This window comes from Enoplosus armatus, chromosome 20, assembly GCF_043641665.1.
Source record: "Enoplosus armatus isolate fEnoArm2 chromosome 20, fEnoArm2.hap1, whole genome shotgun sequence".
NCBI classification, from domain to species: domain Eukaryota; kingdom Metazoa; phylum Chordata; class Actinopteri; order Centrarchiformes; family Enoplosidae; genus Enoplosus; species Enoplosus armatus.
The window spans coordinates 17359006-17378195 of record NC_092199.1 but is presented as its reverse complement, the minus strand read 5'-3'; the positions used below and the strand labels follow the sequence as shown (position 1 = coordinate 17378195).

The window sequence follows — 19190 nt, the reverse complement described above, 5'->3', positions numbered from 1 at the left end:
TACGGATCACTTTTTCTCCTTTATCTCCTTTGTCTTTATAGCAGTACTTTCTGGTGTGATATGTATGATTGGCTGGAATCAAAAATCTTTTCTCTCTTCCATTTTACCAGAAGTGATATTACACTGGAATCATAATGGAGGATAAGAAAACTAAATTTCTGTTGAATACTTTACTTTATTCTAGGTAAAGTCTTTATCCATAAATGTAAATGTTTTGAGACACAACCCTTATTGGTGGTTTTTATGAAAGAACTGGCACTGTACTACAAATCTCTGAAGAATGTGAAAAAACAAAAAAACTACTGAACATTAACGATGCCTTAGTTACCTTATCTAATGTATTTTATTTTTGTCCTTTAATAGGTAATCGTTTTGTTTACACTGTGTACTCCGTTTTCTAAAGAGCTTACTACTGATGATGTATTACTTGCCATATATTGTTTTCCGTTTTCACCCAAAGGGGGCGTGGTCGTTCTGGTGACAGTAGAGTGACGTATGCCTGCTCTCATGTGGTATTACCCTGGTTACGACCAGAGCGTCAACATGTCCGCAGGGGCGACACGTCGTGAAAAGAAAGAGCAACCAAAAGTAAAGGACAACAAGCTACAGGTAATAATGAATAATGGTTTTCCACTTTTCTGGAAAACACGTGTTTGTTTGCTTATTTGACACAACTAGAGCATGTTTTTCTCCCCTCCTCGTAAGAAAGAGGAAACTGTCTTCCTCCAGTGGGCGCTGCCACACCAACAAATCCAAGACCTGCTGCAGACAAGTGAGGATGAACTTCAGTCGTAAGTAGCGTTCCGACCGGGCCACACATCCCGCGTGAGCGTCGCGGAACCTCTCGCTTTTCGTCTCAGGTGCGTCTGCAGCGCGTGTCATCTCGCGTGGTGTCCACACAGGTTGTGTGGTTGCTCTAATCTGTTAACATGGGGGCCAGAAAAAAAGCGCGAGGTTCCGCGACGCTCACGCAGAATGTGTGGCCCGGCCGTTACACACATTTCACTACAGTTTCAATGTGTGTATCCGTAGAATATGTCACAGGCATGACAAAATCGAAACTCTACACTTAAAGTTGAACACACACCTCCTAACACTTTTCGGTCTAAACTAAAGATTACATTTATAATGAAATGATATGAAACATTCTATTACTGACAACCATTATCAAAGACAAAGTTAATGTAGAAAGACAGGGCTGTCAGCAGCAGCAGTAGCGCCCTGGTCTGTGTGGACACCACACGCATACGCGAAGCGGCAGTTCAGCGAGGCAGCCGTTAGCACCATATCTCTGCGTCACAATAAGCTAACGTTAAACATAACTGGCTAAAACTGAGCTAGCCAAATGTGGGCTAGCCAAATGTGGGCTAGCATTAAGTGTAACCACATAAAATGTCTGCCACTGCCATGTATTCCACATACAGCACTTCTCCCTTTGTTGTTTTACTGTATTTATGTTTTTAAATCATGTTATTTGTTGCTGTTTGTTTTAATCAACTGTATAGTATGGTAAAATTGTTGTGTATTGTTTTTACCTCTGTGTGGTGAAACCGAAGACAATTTCCCCAATGTAGGTATTAAAGCTACAGTAGGCAATATTGTATGTAGTCTTTAAAAAACTGGACCAGGTCTGAATCAAACAACCAATCAGGGTTAGCTAGCATGTAACTGGCCAATCACATCGACTCTGTACAAACAAGGGCTTCTACATAAGGTTCCACCTTCTGGATTGGAGAGTGACTCAGAAATTATTATTCAATAATATTGCCTACTGTAGCATTGAAGTTCCTAACTATTTAGTTTGACGGCTAGTTATAGGTACCCTGTAAGCTGGTTTTGATGATTTGCAGGTCAGGTCGACTGGGGTACTTCTGTTTTTGAGATGTCTAGGTAACACCCGATAAGCAAACTATCATGGCTGGAGCCAGGACTTTAGAAATGCTGAAGTCAGGAGTCCTTGTCATGTATTGAGACTTTCTTTTTGGTTGATCAAAAATTTAGATTTTTCCATATTTCATTGGGATGTGATGGGATAAATGGTGTTTCAAGGCCTGCTAGGAAATACATTCTGAGGGAGTAATGCTGAAGTCTTTCCTTATTTATCATTTTGGTGGCCTAAAAATACCCACTGTGTCTAAGTTTTTATAGTAGCATGTAAACTCTTTTCACCAAAAAGAAAAAAACAAACTGCTGAGGATGTGACCTCCTCAATGGTAGACATGGCCCAGATGTTTCATCAGCATTTAAGTGACTTTCAGTGCATGATTACTGCTGCACTGAACTAGTATTCATCCAGACATGATCTCTGTTGTCTGTAGGGAAATAAAACGGATTCTGGCCTTTAGGAACTATCAGACCTGTATGAGGGAATCTGCCCTGCTGGATTACTATGTCTGTGGTTTCTGGTGGGCAAAAGAGGCCAACTTCACCCCCGTACAGACCTCCTTCACCATGGCTGTACTGCACTTGCTGCTGGATAACATAATAGGTGGGGAGGACACACAGAGAAAGAGGATGACAGGCAGACATGCAACGATAATGAAACTCTTTCAAGAGTCTGATAATAGATTTTCATACTGTACGGAAATTAATGGATACCCAGGCTACTAATGATAGGACAGTTACATATGGAAATATACAACTCTACAACATGTATTTGATTTCATTATATGTAAAGAAATTATATACTGTATATGTATATGTGTATATATATGTATATGTATATATGTATGTATATACAGTCATGGAAAAAATTATTAGACCACCCTTGTTTTCTTCAATTTCTTGTTCATTTTAATGCCTGGTACCACTAAAGGTACATTTGTTTGGACAAATATAATGATAACAACAAAAATAGCTCATAAGAGTTTAATTTAAGAGCTGATATCTAGCCATTTTCCATGGTTTTCTTGATAATAACCAAAATCACTTAAGTTCTTACATCAATAGCTATGGCATTGTACTGCCAAAAACAGTGCTTTTAGGCATTCCATGTTTTCTTTTCTGTCTGTTTTAGTCACATGATACACACAGGATTTAGTACTTGATTGCATAACCATTGTTTTTGATGACTGCAGCCATGCGTCTTGGCATACTCTCCACCAGCTTCTGACATTGTTCTGGTGTCACAGCAGCCCATTCCTGTTGCACAAATTCAAAAAAATTTGCTTTGTTTTTGGGCTTGTGGTTCTCCATTTTGAGTTTGATGATTTTCCACAGGTTTTCCATCGGATTTAGATCTGGTGATTGAGCAGGCCAAGGCATGGTTCGAATGTTCTGGTTCTCCATCCAGGCTTTAACTGACCTTGCCGTGTGGCAAGGGGCATTGTCTTGTTGGAAAATCCAGTCATTCGAGGCAGGAAAGAGTTTTCCAGCTGATGGAAGAAGACTGTTTTCAAGAGTAGCCCTGTACATGACCTGGTTCATTCGCCCTTCACACAATTGCATTTGCCCTGTTCCACCCATACTGAAACAACCCCAGATCATCACTGATCCACCCCCATGTTTTACTGTAGGGGCAAGACAGTCTGGTTTGTAGGCTTCTCCAGGCTTCCTCCTAACCAGTAAGTTGGCTGGCGTGGGCATCAACTCAAAATTGGATTCATCACTGAAGAGAACCTTAGCCCAATCATCAACAGTCCAATCCTTGTGATCCCTAGCAAAGAGTAATCAGGCCTTCCTCTGCCTTTCGTTGATGAAGGGCTTCTTCCGTGCCCTGTGTGACTTCAGACCGGCTTTAAGAAGTCGGTTTCGAACTGTCCTTGCCGAACAAGTCACATTTCTCGACAGTGCCCACTCATTTTTAAGGTCCCTGGAGGTCTGACGACGATTCCTGACACAAGAACGGATGAGTGCACGGTCATCTCGTGGGGTAGAAAGACGTTTCCTGCCTTGACCAGCTAGCAATTTGGTAGTACCATGTTCGGCTTGTTTTTTCTTGGTGTAGTGAACGGCTGTCTTGGAGATCTTCAGTTTTTTGGCTACCTGTCTCTCACTCATGCCAATTTCCAGCAGTGCCAAGATGGCTGCCTTTGTGGCTTCACATAATTCTTTTGTTTTAGGCATTATGTGAGAGCTGACAACTTCTGCGTTGTGCTACGGCTTGAATGTAAGCAGGAAACCACTCCAGGCCTTTGCATGTGCAGTGCTGCTTATGACATGAAATGGCCTCTTATATACCCTGGGAATACAATTAAGCTTAAGCATGTCAAATAGGACATAAAGTATTATGTAATCAGCTGCATTTTTTGTCGTGTTCATTGTATTCTTCAGGTAATATACCTTTAGTGGTACCAGGCATTAAAATGAACAAGAAATTGAAGAAAACAAGGGTGGTCTAATAATTTTTTCCATGACTGTATATGTGTGTGTGTGTGTGTGTGTGTGTGTGTGTGTGTATAGAATGTATGTGAAAAGTATGAGATTTTGTAAGTATCAAAATGATATGTTTTTTCCCTGCAGACATTTGACTTGTCGTAGTATGAAAAGCACAGGTGCTAATAACTTTAATGATGGCTCTGTTCTATTCAAGTGTCCCAGTCGGCCATGGCAGTGTGACAGCGAGCCAGCACAATACCAGGACCCTTAAACTGCAACTAATTAGAAATAACTATTCATTTTATTATTTACATCTATGCTTTTCCCACTGTGTCAAAATGTCTTCAAAGAAATAAGACCTATGCTGAGTCCAAACTTTCTAACTTGTTCACTCATTCACGAGTCCCTCTTTAATAGACACTCAACAGTGAGCAGTAAATTGAGATTTGATATTTACTAATCATTTTGGTCATTGCTGACAGCCACACAGAGTTTTCTTCTCTATAAAATGTGGAGTGCTGCAGGCAGATACGAGCTCTTTCAGGGCTTGTGAATGCAGGGATAATGTGGTAGATTGCAGCAGACTGTTCATGGCAGGATGTCAATGTAAGATGAGAAAGTATAAAAAAATCTGAATTAATAATAATAAATGAGCCACAATGCAGAAAACGTACCCTATCAAATATATCGGAAAGGTATACGCAGCACTAGTTTGTGCTTTATTTTCATATTCCAGAGAAACGGATGGTTTTAGTGGAGAACTTGATGGAGTTTGCTAAGGCCTTAGGTGCTGCCTGTCAGTGCTCAACTTCAGAGGAGGACACCACTTCACTTCTAGACAGAGAAGAAGCTACGTCACTCATAACTTACATTGAAAACAGGTAAGAGAATGGTCTTGTATTCACAGGTAAAATCTGGATATGAATTTATATATTTAAGAGACGACTCAAAGGTTACAAATGTATACCTACTGTAAAAATCACAGGTTAGTGATATAAATTCTGTCCATCCATAAGCTCTATGCTGCACCCCATGTGGGTTATGGTAGTGCATTCTAACCCAGTGGTTCCCAACCTTTTTCTTAAGGGACCCCTATTTTACCATTGTATATACACTGACGACCCCTACCACCCCCACCCACAAAAAATGGGTAAAAGTAACCTACTTCTTTTTAAATATCTTTATGTATATTTAATTATATCCATTGCATACAAATCAATAACAACACAGAACAATTAAGTTACAATTAACCTAAATAGTGAACTTAATACCTGCAGAAAGTTTGTGTATAAAATTCTGATCTCGGGTTTTGCATGTAGGGACCCCTTTTTGTACCCCTTAATGGCCCAATCATTAGCCCACATAATGTAAGAGGTCCTGAGGATCACTGCTTACATGGGCTTCTTACTATACCTGTAACCCACATTGCAGCACACAGGTGGCATACAGTATTGTGTATGGAGCTCATAGACTCTTCTTAAAGCCAGGGTATCACTTAACTGTGGTGGGTGGATATGTTGACTGGGTTAATCCTGGAGACACTGGTAGACACACCTGACAGACAAGTACCAAAAAGTACCCAGTTACATGTAAAAGCCCTGCAATCAAAACTATACATAAGTAAAAATACATTGGTATTTAAAACACAAGCATTATCAAAATGTTCTGAAAGTATCAAAAGTACTCATTATGCAGACTGGCCCCTTGCAGAGTATTATGATATTATATATTATACTTTTGGGTTATTTTTATTGATTAATGACCACGTAAGCAGCATTTTAATGTTGTAGCTGGTCAGGGTGGGCTCATTTGTTGTACTTTATATGTATTAGTGCTGAATCGATCAATTGTTTGGACTATAAAATGTAAGAAAATTGTGAAAAATGCTCATCACAATCTCCCAGAGCCCAAAGTGACACCTTCAAATAGCTTCTTTTGTCCAACCAACAGTCCGAAACTCAAAGACTCTTCATTTAATGTCATAAAAAAATATACAAAGAAAGAAGATGGAACCAGCAAACGTTTGACATTTTTGCTTGAGAAAATGACTGAGATGATTTATTGATTATCAAAATAATTGGCAACTCATTTTCTTTCAATCGAATAATAGTAATCGTTTTTGCAGCTCGAATATGTATATTGTATGTACTGGGGGTAACACTTTATATCAAGGTACACATATTCACTATTAACTAGTTGCTTATTAGCATGCATATTAGTAGCATATTGGCTCTTTATTAGTCATTATAAAGCACTTATTAATGCCTTATTCTGTATGACCATATTCTGCAACTACTAGGCCATAAACTTAAGAGTTTTCCCTCCATAACTTCCTAATTACTGCTTATCGATCGTAGGGAAGTTGTTGTACATGAATTACGATCTTAATATACTTTGCTCAGTATGGGCCTCATAAGGTGGTAATACACAAGAAAATTCATTCTCCTTTAATAACACTTAATAAATATAATCTATTCTTATCTAACAAAACACAAAACTAGTGTTAATAGTGTCCAAATAACTGTAAATGAAGTCTTTCTAACTCAGAATATGTTCTCCATTGTAAAACGAGGTCTAATTCACTAGTAGAGTGTCACTTATTTACCCACACAGGTGTCATATTCTAAAGTTGCCTCCTTGTGGCACTACCACCTTATAAGGCCCATACTGAGCAAAGCATATTGCAGATATTAATTCATATACAGAGCCAATATGCTACTACTACTGTGCATGCTAATAAGCAACTAGTTAATGGTGAATATGTGTACCTTAATTTAAGTGTTACCAAAAATATATTTTCCTCTGAAATGTATGTAAAGGGAAATACTACAGTACTTGAGTACAGTAAATGCACTTAAACTTTCCACCACTGCAAACCAATTAGTTTATATTCATTTTGTTTACCACTCATTTTGTTCACATTAATGTGCTGAGGAAAAAAATATGCTTACTTGAAATTACTATCAGTATATTGTGATTTTATTGTATCATTTAAGATAGATATGTATATGCTATATTGTTTTTTCAATGATTGACACAACTGTGTATTCTGTCGGCTGCAGTCTGTTTCAGAAATACACACTCTACGAGCTTCTCTTCACCACACACAGAGAGGAGCTACTGACAGGCATGGAGGTGAGGCAGCTTGTGACTCTTGTGTGAGTATCCATTGTCTATATGCCTTTGAATAATATTAAAGACCATACTTGTGTTTTCCAGAGGACCATTGAGGTGTTCTGCTGTCAGGATGGCCTCACTCCATTGGAGGAAGGCATTTCCACTCACCTCTACTTCCAGTGAATCCACGGCTAATATTTAGATGTTTTATGGGTCAAGTGGTAGCCTATGGATTCTATATAAGTTAGTTATTGGCCTATTCCCATGTTTTTCACCCTGAAGTTTCAATAAATACTGTTCCGAGAGCATTTCAATACATACATCAAATGAAGAATATCATATGGTGATGTCTGAAGCTTCAAATGACACTGGTGTTTCAGAAAGCTCTTCACTCAGTTTTCCAGTTTTTAAAGTTTTGCAGCAAAACTATATGCTCAAGTGAGATGCACATTGGTGAGGTAAGAAGAGAGGTAAAGAATAGAGAAAAATGGTGATGGGCACTACAAAGACAATCAAAATGATATCAACATTTCTATCTGACACTAAGTAATAAAAGTAATATTTTAATTGAATCATTATCCAATCACATCACACATCAACATTACGACTCACATGAAATGTCTCATAAATATTGTCTATGAAGTTTAAACACGAGCCCACAGAGGACACTGGGTCAGACAATTTTATAACCTCATAATAAACAAAAATCTTTGAATAAAATATAGATACCTAGGACTCTTTGGGATTTGTAAAATTACAATACAAGCCTCACAAAAATCAATAATTCCATTCTCTACAACTTCTCGTTTTCCATTTCCAACCCTATGATTCAGATGAAGTTAAATTCAGTCCCTCCCACCTTCTTGACCTTGGATCAGTTGACAGTACAATCTCACTACAGGGCACCCTGATAACCAGACTGAACTGCCATTTCATTTAATTTCATTCATTCACTCTGACATTGTTTTCTTGTTGGGAAGGAAGGTTCTTTTGTCTTGCCCTAAGCAATCGGCAGCGAGTGACGCATTTGTCAACATCCGCCAACATCATTCTCAATTGACACAGAGGCTGCATAACGGTCGCTGGGAATATATGTTAATATATATATAGTGAACAAAAGGATAAAGCTTTTAAAACTACACAACATGCATGCAACAGACATATTATACAGTCTAGCCAATGTTCTCAGATACTGTGATTTCCTTCTCATGGCATCACTGAATTCACCATTAAGTATTCACCTGAACACTTTATGATGTTGTACAGGGTGTCATTGTAATCCTTGACCATACAACAGGGGTAGACATCACCTTTTCTGTGTTATCATCTTTGGTTCATGAGATATGATGCAAAATACACAATACAGTTATGGCAGAAAGTAAAAAAGTACATTTTTTGCAATGGCTCCCTTTTCTGAATTTGTTCAGGGCCCCAAACTGTAGTGTACCAAGTTTATTGCTTTTATGAAAAAAGTGTGCAAAAGAGAAAATCTGTTTTTACGGTCATAGGGTTTTGAAATCAGTTTGTGAAATCTTGGGGAAGTCATCCCCCAAATTACACTCATTCACTGTTATCTTAATTACAGGGTTCCCACACCTTCTTAAACATCAAATTCAAGGACTTTTCAAGGATTTTCCAGGCCCAATTCCCTCAAATTCCCTCAAGGACCCAACGCACCGTAGTTTGAGACACTGATCACGAACTGAGAATTTTTAGAATGAGAACTGGTTTACAGAAGCTCACAGGCAACAGTGAAAAAGACAGAGAGGCTTGAATGTGTGAACACTTCTTTTGCTGCGTTGCACTGATGGCAGACTGTGTGGTCTCTCTGGCCTTCTCCAACACAGCACAGCAAAACAATATGTTGTGTAAGTTGAGCGATAGAGACAGAGACTTATTTACGAGTTGAAGAGCTAAGTAACTCCTCGTTTATTTCATTAGCACCAGCCTAACAACACAAAACATGTCTACTTCAATTTCTGTTTTTGCACAAAATATATAAATTCAATGTCTACTTATGTCCATTTTCAAAAAACTTTCAAGACCTTGACCCCCCACCTTCAAGGATTTCAAGGACCCATGGGAACCCTGTAATTTCCTGACCAGGCCACACCTAAACTAACGTATAAAAAAAGGTATATGTATAATAAAGTTATAATATATGAATGCATTAAAAGTCCTTGCTCTTTTGCGATTTTACTTCAACAGCGTCCGCGTTTGTTTAAGTGCATCTCAAGATTCATCTGTTGAGCACATCACTGTCTTGTTGTTTTCTATAATAATCAAAGATGTAAGGGTTGTTAATTCTGTGATGTATTGTACATGAATCTGTACAGCAGCCTGGACCTAATCTACACTTGTTGCCATTTTTCTGAAGCGATTTTTAATGAATGAAGCAAGGTAGCTACCTGTCTAGCTAGAAAGATGATGAGCCCACTGTAAATCCCACCAACTAAGCTATGATTGGTCAATTGGTTCCCTTAGCAGAAAAAAAAAAACAGAAGTCAATGAGGCCCCAAAGGTCTGGAACCAGGCTAACAAGGCATCCTCAGTAGCTGTTCTGGAGCTTTCAATTGCATCAAATGATCTTCTGTAGCAAATGGAGTTCGCCCAGTCGTCATGGGATTTTTCAGAGCACCTCATGGACTTCTCATCGACGTTCCAAAGTTTATTCTTGAAAACAACTGAACTTTCAATTTCAGCTTTCCAGCAAACATGAATGAGAAGTCCTTGAAGCACTCAGAACAGTGGACATTTTAGCATCTACAATTCCATGATACTGGACAAACTTTTGATTTAAATCCAAACTTTATGATCCAAGAATAAGTAAGATGGGGAGTCTGACCAGACAGTCAATTCCAGCTTTCAGTACTTACTACAAACACATTTGACTCAGTACAAAAACAAAAGTTTGTTACCCAGCCCTTCGGACAAAGCTGCAAACTCTTCAAACTATGTGGCTCTGCATGTGACAGTCTAAAGATGACTTCTGACCAAAGCTACAGCTGCACTTTTGGCACTGATACGGTTTCTCTCCTGAATGTTTCCTCATGTGAACCACCAGGTTGCCTTTCTGTGCAAAGGATTTATGACATTCTTGGCACTGATACGGTCTCTCTCCTGTGTGTATCCTCGTATGATTGACCAGGTCTGACTTCTGACAGAAGTTTCTCCCACAAAACTGGCACCGATACGGTTTGTCGTCTGTGTGGATCTTTACGTGTCTTATTAAAGTCTTAGTCAAGGAGAAACATTTGGTGCAACAAGGACACTTGTAGGGTTTCTGTGCTGTTCCTGCTTCAAACTGAACAATGAGCTCGGTGGACTTTCCCGAAGTTCTTCTCGGCAGGATGTTTTGTATGTTGAGATGTTTGGGCTCTGGCTCGCCTTCACACTGTTTACCAGGGTTCACTGACAGCAGCAGCTGATCATCTGTGGTGCTGTCTGATACTCCACCATCACCTCCAGGTGGCTCCATTTTAATGCGATCAACTGGAACTGCAGCTGCAGAGTCTTTATCTATGTCAGCAACGGTCTGGATTTGGTAAAGACACAGGGGCTGCAGAGACTCCTGATTAAACTCATTTTTATCATAGGGAGTGATATTAAGTGGAAATGTCTTAATGCCAGATTCCTCCTGTCTGGAGTCCAGCACTTCTTCAATGTCACTGGCAGGTGTCACTGATCTGAGGTGAGTTTCAGCGTCCATCTTTTCAGTGTGTTTTTGTCTGTGGATAAGCAGACTGGCCCTCTGGTCAAAGCCTTTGTCACAGTCTTGGCACTTGTATGGTTTGGCGCCTTTGTGTGTCCTGGTGTGAATGATGAATTCAGACTTGTGGCAGAAGTAGCGGTCACAGAACTGACACTGGTACGATGAGAATTTGTCCTCCGGATGCTTTTTGATGTGTCTTACCATCGTCTTTTTGGACGAGAACCCGCTTAAGCAAACAGGACACTTGAATGGTTTCTTTAGTTTGAGGATTTTCAAAGGCATGTTCAGGTCACACTCCTGCTTCACGCCATCATCTTCAATATCAATCAGTATCTCCTGACCACTTTGATAATTTTCACTGGCAGGGGAGGATTCTGGATGAGTGTCGTTCACGTCGGAATAGGCTTCTGTTGGCTCTGAAGTGGTGTTTTCTGGTTCCTCCCAGCACACACTGACGTTCACACTGGCAGCAGGCAGCTGCTGACCAGACTGAAACTTCACATCTGTGGCAGACATCTGGATAGAGTCTGAATAAAAGGAGAAGACCATATTTATTTAAATTTTCACAACTTAGATTGCAACTAGACAATTTTTAGGGCTGCTTGGTAAACTGCAAATCAAAGCCCACACACCGATGGCTTCACTTCGAGTTGGTGTGTTCAATACTCAGCAAGACAGCAAGTTGATGTGCTGACATTGTAGCCGGTGTGTGTGTGTTTCGGGTCCATGACCAGAGTGTCTCAGGTATGGCTCTTTCCCTGTTCCGCTACCTTCACGCACTGGGTCGATTTTTGCTGGAGCAGCTTGTGTCTCTGAAGCATGAAATTATCTTGCAAATGTATATTAATGCCTGTATTTATTGGCAATTAAATTAAATACATTTTAATGATTCATTTAATTTGTTTCTGGCTTTGTCTTCACGCATACACAACAAAACTTTTTTGTGTGTTCGTAGTTAAAGTGAGAGGGGGAGATTAGGAGAAAAGCCAGGGAAGGAGACGGCCTGTCTGCTCTGATAGCCGTCACTGTGGTTTAAAGGTCCCACATTCTGCTCATTTCAGCTCTATATTTTTATTCTGGGACTCCACTAGAGCAGCTTTGCATGATTCACAGTTCAAAAAGTCCTTATGTATCTTGTCCTGGCCCTTTCTGCAGCCCCTCAGTTCACCCTCTGTCTGAAACAAGCTGTTCTAGCTCCTGTCTCTTGAAGGCCCTGTCTCTTGAAGGCCCCCCTCCCCAAAAGCCCCTTTTCTTCTGATTGGCTAACTTCTTGAAAGCCTTATCCTTTTGCTGGCATGCTCGACAGCATATGACTGCTACAGTAACTTAGCTTGGAAAAAAGCGATATGGGGCACTGAGATTTGATGAATTTACTGTTCAGACCACAAATGAGACAAGAATTAGTGTTGGAGCTATTCATTGTTTTGTAATATTTAATAATTAAACACGTATTTATTTTGTTGCTGTTGTATTTGAAGAACACGGCTGAGTTTGTTTGATAACAACATGAGTATCATTATTTTCATTCATTTGAATACTTGTTAGTGCTTTTGTTTTGAAGGTACTGGGCAGCTTGGGCACAACAGGTGAAACTACATATATGGGTAGGCAGGCACAGGACGACCAGGCACCGGGAAGGGCTAGAGAGGCTGCTGGAGACACCATCGTTCTTTGTGTGTTCGTTTGCTTGCTTAAATGGTAAACATTATGTTTGCCTGGACAATGGACTTATTTTCCCCGCATAAGATTTGTTCCTTAGCTGTCTCAGTGGCCGTTTGATTTTTTTGTTTGCTGATTTTGTTGAAACTGGATCATATTTTATGAAGTTCCTGGTTTTCCCTCTGATGTCCTGTGGTTGCTCTGCCTCAACTCTCTGTGATTTATGGAGTTTCCTGATAGCTTTAAACTAACCACTGACTGCTACTAACTGTAGCTGCCATTAGCTAGTCAGTCGTTCAGCTACCTGCCCCGTTAGCTTAGCTGACTCTGCCCAGACTGGGAGCTCGGAGCACCGGGGTGTTGGTGTTTTTCACCGCTAGCACTGGAGCTATGGTCTCCCGGGAGGAGGAGGTTTTCAGGCCCTGACTCTGAGCTCCCAGGCAGGCAGAGTCAGCAAGCAAATAGGGTTGCTAGCTGCACTGCTAACTGAACTGCTAACTGAGCTGACTAGCTAACGGCAGCTACAATTAGCAGTAGTTAGCGATTACTTTAGCAACAAGTAAAGCATTCTGTCAACCAAAAAAACCCTCTCTGCTGGAAAAGTTGAAAGGTTTGCATGCCTGTATCCTGGAGAAAACTTCAAACGTCAGACATTTCTGTGTTTTTGAACTTGATCCATGTCATGATTTCCTTCATAGAAAGCAAGCTTCTGATAAACTGACCTTCACTATGTGACTTGGCAACATCCAGCAGTCTGCGGTGGCTGTCCACCACCCACTTTGAACAGGACATTTCCTCTTCATACTCTATGATGGTTCTCTGTACAATCTTGAAGATCTCCTCGGCGGCGGCAGACAAACACTCACTGACGAGCGCTCTCAGTAGCTCCATCTTTGCTGTCTTCACCATGCTGATGTGTTCCACAGCGAGAGTTGCGGGATGCGAGTTGCTTATAAATTAGACATGAGCCCTTGAGCCCCCTTGTCACTTCTGATCAGGAACTCTCTGTGTCCTCAGCAGTGTTGTGCTAGTTACTGAAAAATAGTCATTAGTTACAGTTACTAGTTAGCTCATTAAAAAGTATCTACATTACTGATTACCACCAAAAAGTTACTTGTTACTGTGATAAGTAATTTTTAGTTGGTTCCTTTTTAATGTCTACTTTGAAATGCTGCCATTGGTCATGTGCCTATAGCTTTTATTACAGTACTGTTGTTGCAGTATGGAATAACATCTGAGCCGAATGTTGCCTGGGTGGAGTTACTTGAATGACTTCAGATATGCCCGCGTCTTTAGCCACTTTCTTTGTGCAGGCATGTTGCATAAAACAGGAAGTGTAGACTACACATCCATGCAGCTGGCCAAAATGAATTAGCTTACCTAAATGTTAGCTACATAAAAAATAAAGAGCCTTTCAGTAACGGTAATTACTTTAGTTAATTAGTTACTTCATTGAAAAAATGATGTGTTACAGTACTAATTACTGCCAAAAGTGACTTACTTTGTAACGCGTTATTCCCAACACTGGTCCTCAGATCCCACCTTGGCAAACACAACATACTGTTCTACTGGCAGTAGACAACTTCTGATTCAGTTGCAAGAATCGGGAGAATGAACTGAAAGACATTCGACAGTAATGTTACGGTTTATTCAGATGAAAGAAAGCTCATTCAGATCTGAGGGTGAGAATTGTATAAGAATAAATGAATAAAGCTTTCACAAGTGGCTTTGATTTAGTGTCTATTTCAAATGAGGTACATTTGAATCAGAATTTGGTTTATTGCCAAGTGGGTTTACTGTTGAATTTTTGAATTAATTACACAAATAAGCAGCAATATGAAAGATTCTGGATCTTTTTTGATCATTTCGAAGGAAATAAATACATCTACAGCATGTAAGGTGTATTTGAAGCCTTCATGGAAATGTGTACAAAAGGCCTAAACACAAAGTAGAGGAACTGATAAATGCACAGCGAGATAGGATTTAAGGTTGGAAATGTTTATTCCTAGTAAAACCAGTAAAACTTCCTGTTTTTACTCATTTATAAACGAGGCAAAGGAGCTCCTGTACCTTATAACATGTTTTAAATAATACTGGGCAGTCAAACAATATATATTAGGAAGATTTTTTTAAGCTGATCTTTTTGGTGGTGTATGGTGTAAAGCTGAAACGATTTGTTGATTCATTGATTAGTTGATCAACAGAAAATGTATTGGCAACGATTTTGAAAATCAAGCAAAAATGCTCCAATTAATATGGTTCTATCTTCTTAAATGTTCATTTCTGCTAGTTTTGCTGGTCTTTGATAGTAAGATAGATGATAGTAAAGTGAACATCTTTGGGTTTAGGACTGTTACTCAGATGAAACAAGCTATTTGAATTACTTTGGGCTCTGGGCAACTGACATGGGCATTTTTCAGACAAGAAAAATTTGAGACAAGAAATTGCAGATCTAGCGATATCGAAAATAATTGTTGGAGACGTGGTGCAAAAAATGTGCACAAAACAAAACCCCACAACACACGCTTGCAGTTTGTTGTACTACATTATTCTGTGTGTCTGTCTGCATTTCGGCAACATATTAAAAGAAATGAGTGGGATTGTGTAAAAAGCCTCGAATGATGATGAGTGATGGCTATAGAGCTTTAGTATGCAAAGCCTAAAATATGAGGCAGTTCAGTGACCATGTCGACTCAGTTATTTTTGAGTCTAAAATCCTGAATGCTGCTGTTATTCTATTAAAAACTGGGACTGAATACTTTATAACATGGTTTGACTCAAGTTGAAGTCTCCACTTAATAATCAGAGAAGTATTGTTTACAATATTCATGAAAAAACAAAACAATTATCCATTCACAGAGAGAACCTGCTATTACCCTGCTTATGTCTCTTGCTATTGCACTATCCTGTATGCTGCTGTAACAATGCACATGATTTTACTAATTCTCTTATTCCCAAATACACTGACAGGTTTTAATACAGATTACTACACATTAACTAAATCTACTGTGGGTTAAGACTTACTGGGGGGAAATTATCAAGGTTTTCAGGTTGTTGTTTCATAAAATACTGAATAATACATCAAATACTTTAACTGCTACCGTCTAATCAGATTTTTCATACATGTTCGGGACTTTTAATGAAGTTTGGCGTAGTTAGCTGTTCTCATGACCTGTATAGCTAGCTACACCTGTCAGAGATCATTTAGCTTAGCCAAACAGCTAACCTAACATAACCTGAACTAACATTGGGCTGTTCCCATCTTCTATCAACCACAATACACTTACCTTGCTGACAGTGTCACTCCTTTTCCTTTCAACTACTGTTGAATTAGCAGAGTTAGCTTTGGCTAAGGAAGGCTAGCTGGCTGAGCTACCAGTTCATACAAATAAGAGCTTGTGAGAACAACAAACTACAGAGCACAAGCAGAGGACCGCTATTTTGTACTTTCAGAGGGTGCAGTCGGCTTGCCAATCATTAAAAGCTCCACGGCAAACTATCCAGCTTTATGTTGTACAGTGTCCGGGGTCATGCTGACATGTCATAATGCTAAAAACGTTTACAGACGCTCCAGCAGCTCCTTCTTCTTCTTCTTCTTCGGTTGCCGCACCAATAACATCACCGTCATCTACTGCCCACCTCCAGTATTTCTGAATGTTGAATGCGTGCTGAATCCTCAACAGCATCAACATACTGAGATATGTTTCACATCATGATTCACGTTATAAACTGAGGAGACAGTGACAGTTCGTTGTATGACAAAATATTGCTAATAGTATTGAATAGCATCCAGTTTAATCTGTCACATATAACCCTCATGAATGACATCAAGTTATTCTGAGGCAGAAACAACCTTTCAGTTACGAGGTAGGAGCTGCAGTCACTTTTTGGCAAGTGTAAAAGTGCGTTTTTTTTCTATGGCGTTTATTTAACGCCTGGTGACCTTTAGAACTGCGTTCACAATACTAATAATAATGAACATTTGTTGACTCTAAGTTCATGGAATCTATGTGCATTCAAGTCCTTGTACGTGTATTGTGCACCAGATGGAGCCATTCACCTTTCATAGTTTCTACTCTGAGTAACATTTTCACACCCAAAGCATCGCAGATTATTTTGGGTGTTTCACCCCAACAACTAACTGGTGAACTCGCAGGTTGTTTAAATACATCCCAAGTAAACCGAATAATGTTAATAATGTTTTCAGAGCTATAGTGTCTAGTAGCAATAATTAATCAGGAGAAAAGCCATGAATTAAATAAGTCTGGTGGACGTTTATTTTCCAGGCCATGTGCCTGTGAGCACTAAACTACTGTGCAAACAGTAGTAAGAAGAGTGATTTGTGAAGTGGGGAACAGTGGGCCGCTGTGGCAGGCCAGCCTGCCCGTCCTTGTTGTTGTGGGCTGGGAGTTTCCAGCTGTACAGCTCAGGGGAAGCACCACAGGATGTCCTTTTCCTCATTCCTCAAGGATGGAATGACTCTGTGTACGTGTGTTACTGTGTTTCTATTAAATAACAAAATGGGTCACATGTTTCAAATGTGTCAATATTCTGTGATTTCTGTCAGTTGCTTTTCTTTTGTTGCAGTGATGCATCAAATGGGCCTCCTGAATATGGAACTATGACCTGAACCTAAACCTAAAGTTCACACTCTGTATCAAAAACCAGATCTAATCCAGTCAGTATTACCTGGTCTATATTTGATATAATATAGTCTGATTGATCACATAGTTATTGTACAAATGATCAATACTGCACTTGTCAGTTGTCTAAAGGATGCCCTTAAACAGGATTTTGTGATACAACTTTTAAATCAGTTTTCACGCGAGGGTAAATGCCTATGATGCATTTGCAGCAGTACTAATATTACTAGTGAAAGAAAGTTTGGGTTCATCAAATCTTGGTGAGGATGTGTTTCACTGACTCCTCTTGTCATTGATCTTTATCTGGTAACTTTTGTTGTTAAGGGTGACCTCTGCCTGTGAATGACGACACATACAATTCACAAAATAAGATGCCAAACTTATTCTATTGCTTCAATGTTGATCAAGGTTAATAAAACTACAAATTAAGACCCATGCTATAATAAACCTTCATTATTCTTTTACATGATAGTTTTGGCACACTTAAAGCAGCTGTAATGAATTGTGGGGGCAGTGGAACAATCTGTAAACGCAAAATTATATCATTGCCTTATAAAACGTTGGCAAAGTTCCAGCAGACACATAGCAACATTAGCATTCATTTAAAGTCTGTCTGTCTGTTTATGAGTCTGTCACCTAACAAATGTAATTTAACGGTCCCATATAGTAGAAAGTGAGGTTTCCATGTCTTGTTTGATTCTAAAGCAGCTCTAGGTGCTGTATAAATACTGTGAAAGGATCAAAACGCTCAGTCCACGGAGAAATGCACACAGCCCGTATTCAGACACTGTGCCTTTAAACGAGCCGTCGGGACTTCCTGTAAGGTTGTGATGTCACAACTATACAGTCACCGCAGTCAGCCACACCCCCAGCAGGTCATCTGATCCAGGCACAGCACCACGCACCAAGTACAGGGACGCTCATCCACCCGCCCACTCAGTCTGAATCATGCAAAGCTACTCTAGTGGAGTCCCAGAATAAAAATTTAGGGTTGAAATGAGCATGATATGGGACCTTTAAATTATGTTTGCTCATTTGGTCTCCAACAACGCCCAGGGGGATATATCTGGCTGCACTGAGTTAGGGTTAGGATTATTAGTGATAATTCTTTGTGAGTTGGTAACTATCAGCGTCACCTTTCACATTACTACAACACATACTACCTCACTATTATTTATTATTTAAACGTTTCAGTGCAATACATATATAGTCATACACAACAGTACAATACTTACATATCTATGTATAGATATATATATATCTATACATATACATTGTTATTGTGTATATTTTTTACTTCACTTTTACTTTCACTTAAATATTGTAAATGTGCATACTTTTATTTTCTATTTCTTATTTTTATATTTTGTACATACTTTTACTTCTAAATTTATGCTGCTTTCTACTCTTGAATGGGAGCACCGGTACTGTACAATTTCCCCCCTTGGATCAATAAAGTATTTCTGATTCTGATTCTGATTACATGTAGTGATTTAGTGCAACTTTGTCTGTTCGACATATTAGTTTGTCAGGGTGGGACCTAGAGTATACAACAATAGAGCTCTCTCTATGCTTCACTTTGCAGCAGGAACTCAGCTGGTTTTAAGTATCCCTGCTTCATTGACAGTTTACCAACACTGGTCATCAATATGTGTATAAAGCTCACAGAGAAACACTACGAAGGAATGAGTGCGACAGCTGCTGGAGGAATCCTACCATAAGGTCACATGGTACACACAGAA

The 19190-nt window shown here is 39.5% G+C and overlaps 1 protein-coding gene across 1 annotated transcript; it reads left to right on the top strand.

Annotated features, from left to right (window-relative positions):
• Positions 1-542: 542 nt before the first annotated feature.
• cabcoco1 (ciliary associated calcium binding coiled-coil 1) lies at positions 543-7732 on the top strand. The gene is made up of 6 exons (XM_070927587.1): positions 543-609; positions 706-791; positions 2319-2488; positions 5054-5198; positions 7380-7452; positions 7537-7732. Exons 1-6 carry the CDS (start codon positions 544-546, stop codon positions 7615-7617), a joined length of 621 nt encoding a protein of 206 aa, XP_070783688.1. The 5' UTR covers position 543; the 3' UTR covers positions 7618-7732.
• Positions 7733-19190: the final 11458 nt, after the last annotated feature.